Here is a 12271-nt window from a genome sequence, read left to right as displayed (position 1 = left end):
AATGATACTCAGAGATACTTACAACAAAGAGGACCTGGACTTGATTAATGTGTTCAAAATTGAATGATCTGACTCCATCTAGTGAGGAGAAGTGATTCTCTCGTCACAAAAGCAGATGAGAGAACCATACTGGTATGCAATATATTTGATATTTCAACAGAAAGAAGACTTGGAAGACAGAAGAATATGTTGGGTGAGGAAAGTATCAACTCTATGGTTAAATTCAATTTAAGAAACGTGTCGGGAATACCTTGAGGCAGTAGATAAACTAACATCAGAATTTTTGAACAAATGTATGTTACAAATTAATATACTTGATGAGCTATTTGCCTTCCTTCAAGTTCGGACACTACTGGATACAAAATGAGTAATTCATTGTTCAAAACATTCAGCTTTTGTGTGAAAAATACTCCAAACTGAATGTTTCTAAAGGACATAGAATGAAATGCCACATTTCTTTATTTCAAGAAAATCATCCATGAGTGTACAACTTTGCATGAACAGGTTTAGAATTACTGAGCTTGGTAACTAAGTAGGGGATACAAGGGAGTTTAATTAACATTGTTGTGCTGCTAAGAACTTTTGTAGAATCACTGTGCCAAATGCTGCTTGTGAAAGAAGTTTTTCCAAATTAAAGCTAATGAAGACGTACTGAGATCAATTATGAGCCAAGAAAGATTAAGTAACCTTGCAATTTTATCTACTGAACGAAAAGTAAATGCACATGTTAACGGCTTAATTGGACAATTTGGAAGAATAAAATCTGTTTTCCTTTTGTTATAGTTGTTTTAGTACTTGTATAATATTGCAGTCTCATAGTAAATATTAATGACTTCATAGAAGTAATTCGATTTTATAATTGTCTGTTTAGAAAATAATGGTTATAAAACTTATGAGGCGCGCAATATTTTAAATTGCCCCAGGTGCTCAAACATCACAGTACACAGTGAAGGCCTTTTTCTCTATCAGTTAACACAGCAATGGCATATGGTAGGTATCCAATAGAGTTTATTAATTTTAAGTACTCTTAATTTGTTTCGAGATCTACAAACGCCTGCATTTTTATATATATATATATATATATATATATATATATATATATATATATATATATATATATAAACAGAAAGAAACTTCCACATGGGAAAAATATATTAAAAACAAAGATTCCAAGACTTACCAAGCGGGAAAGCGCCGGCAGACAGGCACATGAACAAAACACACAAACACACACACAGAATTACGAGTTTTCGCAACTGGCAGTTGCTTCGTCAGGAAAGAGGGAGGGAGAGGGAAAAATGAAAGGATGTGGGTTTTAAGGGAGAGGGTAAGGAGTCATTCCAATCCCGGGAGCGGAAAGACTTCCCTTAGGGGAAAAAAAGGACAGGTGTACACTCGCGCACACACACACACACACACATATCCATCCGCACATACACAGAGACAAGCCTTGTGTCTGTGTATGTGTATGTGCGGATGGATATGTGTGTGTGTGTGTGCGCGAGTGTACACCTGTCCTTTTTTTCCCCTAAGGGAAGTCTTTCCGCTCCCGGGATTGGAATGACTCCTTACCCTCTCCCTTAAAACCCACATCCTTTCATTTTTCCCTCTCCCTCCCTCTTTCCTGACGAAGCAACTGCCAGTTGCGAAAACTCGTAATTCTGTGTGTGTGTTTTGTTCATGTGCCTGTCTGCCGGCGCTTTCCCGCTTGGTAAGTCTTGGAATCTTTGTTTTTAATATATATATATATATATATATATATATATATATATATATATATATATATATATATATATATATGGCAAAAGAAGAAGATGCCCAAAGCTTTCCTTAGAACGTCAAAGAGCCAACGGCTGGTGAAAGATGACGACGTCAGAAGCTTTCTTTAAGCACTATGGCCTATGTTAATTAAACAATGTAAAACTGTTTCAAAATGATGAATGAAATGACGATGTTCAGTTATTACTGAAATCTGTATCACTGAAGTTCTTCGATAGCCACACTTACAGAAATGTGTATGTTAAATTACTTATGTGGCAGTAACCTGTATATAGCATACCAGAATAGAAAGTTTTGTCTATTAGGAAAAGAAGATGAAAGTGTTTATGGAATGAATTATTTTGGAAAATACTGACCGCTATTTATTTACACTGAGATGTGTTTGAAGCTCATGAATAGGAGTGATTTATTTTCCTGGATAATAATTTAATATCCATTATGATGCTAAAGAAAAGTACTGTTTGACCTATGACTTAGCTAAATCACAGAAACTTGTTATAAAACTGTGAATATTGAAATATATGGACAGTAAATGGAATATCACTGAAAACTACCGGTAATCAGTTTTATTATTCAGAAAGTGTCTGAAGTGATAAAGGATTATGCAAAGTAATTTTTCATACTTGAGAATTTATTAACGCCGGTCAGAGATAATTGCACTTGCTGATCTTTGTGTTAATTGTAATCCTTGGTCTGTGTAGTAACCAAAATAAATTGATTAAGGGAATCTGATTTAATTCACGTAATTACTTTTGGAAGATAATTTTTTGATATACAAACACTATTCAGTGCCCACAATTCGATGGCTGGAACAGAACAGAACAGAACAGAACAGAACAGAATAAGCTACTGTACCATAGTATCCCTACAATGAGATTGTGACATGACCAGGCTGAGATAATATCTGAACACCACTGTCGCTAAGTACTCACTCTTGTACACTGGATGAATACAACATGGGTGATTTGCGTGCCTTGAGTTAAGCTGCTTCAAGACATATAAGCAGTTTCTAACTTTAGTACTTGTGTTATTGTGATAAGCCTTTAAAATAACTTCTTAATGAGTAGATTACAACAGCATTTTAAATTTATAAGTTCAGTCAATAATTATATGAAATAAGGAAAATGAAATTATGTTGCCCCTGGAACCTCAAAGATAGGCAACCTGCAACTGACTGGGGGACCGTTGTAACCGTACCATACACACATACAGTTCCTGTCTGCCTACAGCAACACACTTATTGAATTCCAGGTGTTGTTAATTCCTTCCCTGGTTGGGAACAACTGTTTGTACATGGACTGCTTACGGAGCGTCTTTACAGATTTCAAGTTCTCCAAGACCCACCAAAGCCAAAGTTTTGAGTAGAGTCCCAAATACCAGAGCAAGCCTAATATAAACTGGTTTATGATAGATATCCCAGAGCTTGTCCATTAGCAATTGCTTCACCTCGACAGTTAGCATGAAGGTTAAAAGAAAACAAATTGCTGCAGGAAATGACAGCTGTTTTATTTTCATTCCTATTTATTCTGGAACAAAATTTTTAAAACTGCCAAGAGTGTCAAGAAAATAAAATACATACTTTTAGCTACAGAATTAATTTTACATTTAGTTTTTCAGCTGATAGTGTCTGCAAGTACACTAAAACTTCTGTGAAGCTTTAACCTCAATGTCTGCTGTACCTTCAACTGTTTCTGCGAACATCAGTAGGAAAGTAACTAAGTGTAAAATCTGTTGTGTAGCTAAAAGCATGTGCACATTTTCTTGCTACTCTTGGTATTTTTGAAAACATTGTTGCACAGTGAAGAGCAATAAAACTAAACAAAAATAAGGTTGTTTCTTAAAGTAGTTTGTTTCTTTGTAACTTGCACATACCAGTAACAACTGTAAAAAGATTATCAACAACTTGGAAGGCATTACCATGAGGAACATACAGTAGAACCCCTCTAATCCGTCACCTTCGGGACCGGGACCATGGTCGGAACGAAAGAAAGGTCAGATTATACGAAAAATCTAATATTTATTGCAAAAATATAAAAAGACATTTAGAACAAAAAATTAAATGCTTTAAGAACTAAAAGAAGTCTTCAGTAATATAAAAAGATGTTTTTTACACAATGTTAAACAATATATTAACTAAAAAAGTCTGCACACTCCATAATATGTATTGGTTTTAAAAGGAAAAAGGACAAACAAATTACAGTACTGTATTGAATAATGTATGAACGATATATACTGTAAAATAAAAAATGTTTGTATCACTGTATATAAAAAAAATTCTTGCAAAGAAATAAACTACTGTATGCATACACTATGAAATGATTATACTGGATGCATTGTTTTTACAGTAAAAACGAAAACAGATTACTTGGGGAAAAAGTAAGTGATACATTTTTGTTTAGCAGATGTTATTCTATATTTAGCTTCAGTGTCCCTTCACCTTTTTTTTTTTTTTTAAAAAAAAAAATCCACAAAACGTCCATCGGAGTTGAAGTTAGATTCTGCTCGATGAATTGAAGGGCAATGTCAAAATCGTTTTTTGCATCGTTGTGTGAAATCCGGGTGGGGGTTCGTCATCGCCGTCCGAGACCTCACTCACAATTTCCTGGCTAACAGCAGTAACAATCTGGTCGTCATTGAGCTCTTCAAAAGTGTCACAGTCTTTGTCACATCCGTTGATTCACTTTTCAACTTCATTGGGAGAGACTTTCGGCTCCAGAGTTTGTAGATCTTTAACGATTTCCAGTGCGTCGTCGTTTTGCTCATCTTCGCTATGCTCATTTTCAGTCATAACTTGTGGCAAAAGCTTGCACCACGATTTCTGCTGTGTGTCCGGTTTCAGTTCATCATTGTGTAGATAGGATCTTTGATGTTCTGGGATTTCATTACCTTAAATATCTTATGACCTCCTTCAGATTTTTCCAAGACTGAGCTGATATACTTTCTGCGATATAGTCTTTTTAACGATTCGATAACACCCTGATCCATTGGTTGAATGAGATCACATTAGGAGGCAGAAAGAGAGCTTTTATGTCCCCTTTCACCAAATATTCCTCAGATGAATGTGATTGTGCGTTATCCAACAGCAGTAGAGCACAAACAGGCAGAATTTTTTGCTTCAAGTCTTTTTCGACCGATGGCACAAACTCGTCGAAAAACCAGAATTTAAAAAGGTTGCAGTGCACCCACGCAGATTTTTGATTGCGGTAAAAAACGGGGAAGGAAGGTAAGTTTAGATTTGTGAATGCCCTTGGTTTCTTAGATTTGCCAATGACGAACAAGGGGAGCTTTTGGGTACCATCTGTGTTGCTAAAAGGAATGACTGTTATTCTATCTTTTATATGTTTCGTCCCTAACACAGATTCATTTGAAGCTGCGAGTGTTTTTGTTGGCAACATTATAAACTTCAGCCCTGTCTCGTCGATGTTACACACTTGGCAGGGTAACAGTTCATTTTCTTCTACTATTTCTTGGAACTTAACAGAAAACTCCTTAGCAACTGCGGCATCGGCAGATAGTTTTTCACAAGAAATAGAAACAAATTGGACACCACGATGAGTTTTCCAACGATCAATCCAGCTTTCACTGGCAAGCAAATTTACTTTCAGCTTCCAGTTTTTTGTGCAAAACTATCGCTTTTTCTTTGAGAATTGGCCCAGATATAGAAGTTCCTTTCATTCTTTCTTGACAAAACCACATCCACAATGCAACATCAAGCAGTTCAAGTTTAGACTTTTTTAATGTTTTGCGATTCTTCAGAGTGTTTCCACCATCAATCGTACCTGTATAGGATTCAATGTCTTTCTGATTCTTCCTCCAGTCCTTCATTGTCATTGTTGTTGTCGTGGTCTTCAGTCCTGAGACTGTCTTAATTGTCGTAACACCTACAATCGGTCCCTTTGCAATTTTTTGGAGCGATTCTCCTTCTTCCAGTCTTTGTAGCACTGCTAATTTTTCATTTAGTGAAAAAGTTACGTGTTTACGTTTGAATCCAGACATGTTGAAAAACAGACAACTGTACACACAATGAATCTACAGTAATAAGTACTGTAGAGAACATGGAATAAAGCAAACAACATTTTTTAATCCCAACAAAAGATAAAACTGCACAATAACATACAGTATAACAGTATGCACAGCGATAGACACCGCAACAATGGACCGACAGGCGTCCAGCCAGTGACAAGTCGGCACTGGCTCGCGAGCCTGAGCATGGTCAGACTAACCGGAGTGATGGGCCATCCAAGGTCGGATTAGAGGTGTTCTACTGTATATATTTTCTACATAAAACTGGAAAACATACAGACCATAACAGAAATCTCATCATCATCTGCATGAACATCAAGACATCAGATGAAGTAAAATATTAGATACACTAAAAAACTAATTACAGGACAATGCTCACTTTAAACATAAAACTGTGGTTAATAAACACTGTATGTGGCACAAATGTAACTGTTCTATACAAACATTTTATCAAGTCTTCCCTAAATACTGAAAGAACATCAGAAGTTGCACATGAATTTTTACAGTTACTACTGTCACGAAGCTTTATTAGGTCTAGCCCTACAAAGCATTTATGTGCTCATGCTTACCATGCACAGACAGACTATACGAGAAAGGGTTAGTGTAATGACTAGCTGGAACTGCTAGAGCCAAAATGTGCAATAAGTGCCAAGAATTTTTAACAAGTACAGTGTTTCCTGGGTTAACAAGGGATCCATCATTCTATCACTGTTTTTAGTCTCACATTTCAACACTCGGCTGTCAAACATAACACAGTTGCATAGAGAATGGCGTACAAATAATCACTTTGCACTTTTTACCCTACAGTTTTGGTCATATTGAACCTTTCCAAGATCAGTATGTTTTAGTCGTAAGGTAAGGTAAAAACAACTTTAAAAAAAAATTGAAGTGATATGCTTGGGATGCATTATTCAAACCAACAGATTGGTATCATTTACAAAAATGCAACACAGAAGCCTCATTTATGTGGCAACTTAAGTCTAAAATGCATCTCTAACATGCAAAAAGCAATTTCTTAAATTCATTACCTAAAACATGAACAAGACTCGAGTTGTACAGAATACATACGTAAATGACTTGTCTATATACATAAATGTCGTGACTGATTCACTGACTCTTCACTGCCCAGCCCAAACCTCTACAGACAGAAATTTGAAATTTGAGGAGGCATTGATCTTAATTATAGGCATAATTTTAGAAGCGATTTTTAAAAATCTGTAACTTAAGGAAATGAAATAGGGGGTTAAAGGATTTTTGAAAAATGTAGCTATTAAGGTAATTCTGAAACTAGAACTAGAACTATGACAATTATTTGGTTTCTCAATCAGAAATAAAAAAAAAATTAAAAAACATGTTTCACTCATTTTTGAAAGTATAACTCCTAAGGGGATGAAATAGTGGGTGACTTTAAAAAAACAAATCGTTATTGAAGAAGTAACAATTAAGCATTATTAAGGCTGCTTCGATAAAATTGGTATTTGATTTCTTGATCAGAAATTTTTAAAAAATGTCTGTTTCAGTGTTTTTGAATATTCAACGCAAAAGAGGGTGGTATAGGGGAAGAATATCATGAAAGTATTTTGTTATTTTGGTTAGAAATAAAGAAATGTGTGTTAGGGAATGAAAGTTTCCACGAAAATACCACTGCAATAACAGACCTCTGAATCCAGCTAACAGAATTGCTTGTTGGTCAGAATTACACTCAGAAAAGGGCATGCTTTTATGGCCTTAATTATCATTAGACCATACAACCTACACAAGCAAAGCAGCAGGCACTAGGCTAGTATCCCCATATTTGTCAACTATATAACAGCTATCATTATCTATGTATAAGATAGTCACTTGTATGACAGGCATGTGAAAATTTGTAGCATGAAGTTTCTTTGACGACTGTAAAGTCTACTCACATTGCTTTTTGCCTTGAAATTCCTTTCCTGCATGGACTGATCATTATATTCGGCATAGGGGTGAAATGTTGAATTATTCTGTGACTGACTGTTATCTGAAACAAGGCATACACAACTACTAAAACAAAGCATGAAACAATAATGAAGTATTGCACAAAAATGATCACAGTTGCAATACAGGGCAGTCATTCAATAAATAATGTAACAATTTATTTATTTTTTATAGTTGTTTATACATATAGGAAAATTCCATTTTGGTGGTTTAACTCTGATGTTTCTTCTGTGTCTGAACAAAGTTTCAAACAATTCCAACAGATGGATGACCATATGAACCCTCAAAATGGTGTCTACAGAGGACACTCATTACAAGTAACTTGCTGCATTTGAATTGTTTGTTGCAGAAAAAGAAGCTATGGTGAACATCCATAAATGTTTGTGTATAGTTCTGATACAGTTAATAGGAGTACTGTTGGGTGGTGGGTAGAGAGAATAAATAGCCAGGGACAATGGTTACTGAACTCCGTGTCAGCCACAGTTGGGACATCCTGCCAAAGTCACCAGTCCTGACACTATCTGTGAGCAGTGGAAATGCATGTGCGATGACTTAGACTCTTAAATAGCCAACAGTGTGCTCAAGATGGGTTTCACAAATGCTCGCAACAGACAACAAGAAAAGCCATTTCATTTGAACTGTTGGAGCCATTCTTAGCTGGTAAAGCCATGATGATCGCCGTTTGGGAGAGCGATGGTGTCATCCTTGTGGAAATGGGCCAAAAGCATTAACCATTAATTTTGCGGCGTATCTGAAGACTGAAGAAACTCCTGAACCATTTCTGGGGTTATAAGTCTGATGAGCACTGAGAATCTTGCTCAAATATGACAATGCACACCCACACACAAGTCTCTGAACCAAAGTACCCATCGCCAAATTGGCTTGGACATCACTGCCTCATCCGAACGATGATGATGAAATTAATGCAGTGAAAGCATGGCTACAACCAGAGAACAAGAGCTTTTACCAATGCAGAACACATGCTCTTACACAATGCTGGCATACAACCATAGAATATAGAATGACTACACCAGAAAATAGTACATGAAAGGAAGTGCTGGTTGATACCATCATCAAATATAACTTAAGGATAAATCTGTTCCACGGAAAAACTGTGCAGAATTATTTTTTGAACAAATCTGAAATAATTGATTGCACAATGTTTATGAAGTTTTACTCATTTCTCGAAACATAACTTCTACTGGCTAAAGTTCAGAAGAGCAGGTTAAATGTGATGTGGGGGTCCAACAGCAAGGCTTGTGTGACATGTGATCTTTCTTTGTTATTCGATCAGTGAAGGGTTTGGTCCTCGGGTGAAAAAATATTTGCTCAAGATGAATCTGCATCAGGTCATGTCACGTATTGCTTATTACGGACAATGCACTTGCCCATTCTCCAGCTCCACAAGAGCACTTTCTTGAATTTCAATTCATCAAGATCCAATTTCAGTTTCCCAACACTCTCTGTTACTCCAGTCTATGGCCCAGCAGATTATTTCTAACTTTAAAAAGTGCTACACTAAAGCACTCTGAGCATTGCTTTGAGTTGACTGAAGCTACCAATCTCACTCTCAGAGAGTTTTGAAAATACCACTTCAACATCATTGCCTGCGTGAAGATGATCAAAAAGGCCTGGGACGGGATTACCAAGAGAACAGATTTATATTTTGCCATGTGATTTACAATAGTATGAAGTAGTTACGGAAATATTTTGAAAATTTTCAATTATGTACTTTTTGTAAAAAAATTAAATCAAAAAATTAATTACCATTTTGAAAAAGGTTATTAATTAGAAGCTATGTTTTTTGGTCTATCACTGGAAAGAGCATGAAAAATGCTGCAAAATGACACCTTTCCCAGTTCTCTAGCTCAATTAGGGCAGCTCCTAGGGCAATTTAAAAAAAGTCCGTTCACACATTTTTGGCCAGTTTTTTGAAAAGTTTACATGACCATATTTCAGGAATGGTTTGAGGTAAGAAATTGAAATTTGGTATTTTTCTTAGTTTCAGCACCCACTATAAGTATAGCAACTTTCAGCAAAACCTAAGAGGGCGAGGTAAAATTTTTATTTAAAGTGTGTTGATTTGACATGGAATGACTCAACTCAAACATCCAACCAAAGTATGGCCCACATCATGAATGTGTTCCCTGAAGACAACCCCCCGCCCCCCCTCCCCATGGAAACTAGCCAGTCTTCATTTCAGAAAGAAATGCAATAATTAGCCATGAAGTCCGCCATGTGACATTTGTCCTCCATGTCTGAAGTTGTACCACTAACTAAACCACTGGTTATTAATAGCATTGTACAACAGGACTGCTGGTCAGCATTTTCAGGAGACAAAATATTTAGTACTACTGGCCCACACATAAAAGTTCAGAAAAATATACAATTTTTCAGAAATATTAGTTCATCCTTCAGAAAGAAAAGAGATGTCGGCACCTCCCTTTCATCTTTGCCTCAGTCATTCTCACAAAAAGTGGGATCTGAGTAATATCTACACTTCATTTTAACCTTTCCCATCCTGTACCTCTTTTCTCCACAAGGAAGGACCTAACAGTTCTGAAAGCTAGGAGACTTTCATATGCTTTTTTATGTGCCTATCAGCAGCACTAGAAATCTCACCACCTGAAGACGAGTACTAGTCAGCTATTTGGTTTCATAATTTTATATAGTTTTAGAGAAAACTCTATAAAATTATGAAACCAAATAGCTGACTAGTACTTGTCTTCAGGTGGTGAGATTGCTTATTTCCTTGCTTACTTAGACATAAAACTGACAAATTACACAAGGCACATGTGAAACTGGACAAAAGGTCCTAATTGATCAGACAGATGCAAAGGTACAAGGAAATACCTTTAAACTGATTCTAATGTGTAAACTATTTTCATATGTAAATTCATGCTTCCCATAACGGAAAAATGTTCAAATGGAATGTAGATTTATACATAGCAAATACTTTTATTTATGTATTTATTTTACCCGCAAAAATGAAGATCAGACTATATTTTATAAAGTTCTTTTTACCAATACTGTGACACTACAAATAAAAATTGAACTTAGCAAAAACAGGTTCAGTTTTAACATAGATAACATCTGTAAAAACATAAATCCTATTACCAGTAATGTCCTAACAGACACAGCAAGTAAGTTTGCCTGCTTACATCAACATCAATGGAAAGTGCAATTTCTTTATCCTTTGAATATTTGTTGAGAAAATATGATGAAACAAAATTTAGTTTGAAGGAACAATGCTTGAGAATTCAACAGTGTCCTCTCAAACACAAACACTGCAAGTTGTCATTCAAGATATTATTACAGGATCAACAATTTTGCCAAGTATTGTGGAAACAACATAAACAGTCGCATTTGGCAGGTGTAGTGGCTGGAGTTAAACAAGTTTGCGCTTTTTTCATCAGTGGCTGCAATTAAGTATACACAAAGTTCACAATAACCTGCCAAAATTGGAATAATTTTTTTTCTTCTCCATCATAGATACTAATATTCCATTAAGTACAAAAATTATGAATGTTAAAAGAATCCCAACACACAAATGCACAGTTTGCTGCAGAACTGCTTTATGGAGAAGGGTCATGTGATATCAGCACAACAGTATTTCCAATCACTGTTGGAAAAAGCCACCTTATACATAGCTGACATGAGTAATCTCTCTTATGCAGCCATATCCTTATTTGCATTCCTTCCTGGACACATGATCAATTTGTCTTCTCTGAGAAATAATTCTAATGTTACATTGCTGATTCATTTGTGTTGGGTTGCTCTCTCAAGTGTTGAATTCCACCTTTAGCTGTATAATGATACTTTCTCTTTTGAGAGAGATGCAAAGCCCCGATCTTCATGATTTTCCAATTACGACCAAGTAACAAGCAATATTTTGCATTCTACATTAGAAAAATAGTAAGTTGCTTAAAAAAACGTTTACTTTGAAAACAGTCTCTTTCTTGACAGATTTAATCAGTGGTGAGATCTCGTCAAAAATAGTAAGAAGGAAATGGAATTGATGACTAAAGGAGAGAATACCTACGAACTGCTTTTTCAAATATCTTTTGGAAGGTAATACCCAAATGACTTGCTGTATTTCAGTATCGATTACTTTTGAATGCCTACAATGGCTAACGTCACTCAGAATATGAGATTAAGGGATAAAGGATTCAGGCAAGCACTTTGTAATAGCAACAGCCTAATTGTAAGTTTCAAACTACATAATATTAATAAGATGCTACTGACACTTAGAAATGTTAAAGAAAGGTTACAAAGCAATTAAAAAAGAAGGTGGAAAGATCTGGGAACATGGAAAGGGATTATGAGGAAGGTAAAAAAGTAAGGAAATGGATGTTAGGAGGAACAAAAGATAAGAAGAAAGTGTAAACAAAATGAGTGATGATAGATGAAAACATGAGTGGACAGCAAGTGAAGGAAGGAAGGAACAATTAGGGTTTGACATCTTGTTGGCAACGAGGTCATTAGATGCAGCACAAGCTCAAATTGAGGA

The 12271-nt window shown here is 35.8% G+C and overlaps 1 protein-coding gene across 4 annotated transcripts in view; it reads right to left on the bottom strand.

The window, feature by feature from the left end:
* The window catches only part of LOC126273014 (uncharacterized), a 110035-nt gene that overhangs the window by 27665 nt on the left and 70099 nt on the right, over positions 1–12271 (bottom strand). For all 4 annotated transcript variants that reach the window (XM_049976386.1, XM_049976387.1, XM_049976388.1 and 1 more), the window contains one exon: positions 7710–7804. In XM_049976386.1, coding sequence (XP_049832343.1) covers positions 7710–7804 — 95 coding nt within the window. The remainder of the gene's footprint in view (positions 1–7709; positions 7805–12271) is intronic.

The sequence above is a fragment of the Schistocerca gregaria genome, chromosome 5 (assembly GCF_023897955.1).
Source record: "Schistocerca gregaria isolate iqSchGreg1 chromosome 5, iqSchGreg1.2, whole genome shotgun sequence".
In the NCBI taxonomy this organism is placed as follows: domain Eukaryota; kingdom Metazoa; phylum Arthropoda; class Insecta; order Orthoptera; family Acrididae; genus Schistocerca; species Schistocerca gregaria.
Note: the sequence above shows the minus strand (reverse complement) of the source record. Positions and strands in the feature narration are given on the sequence as shown.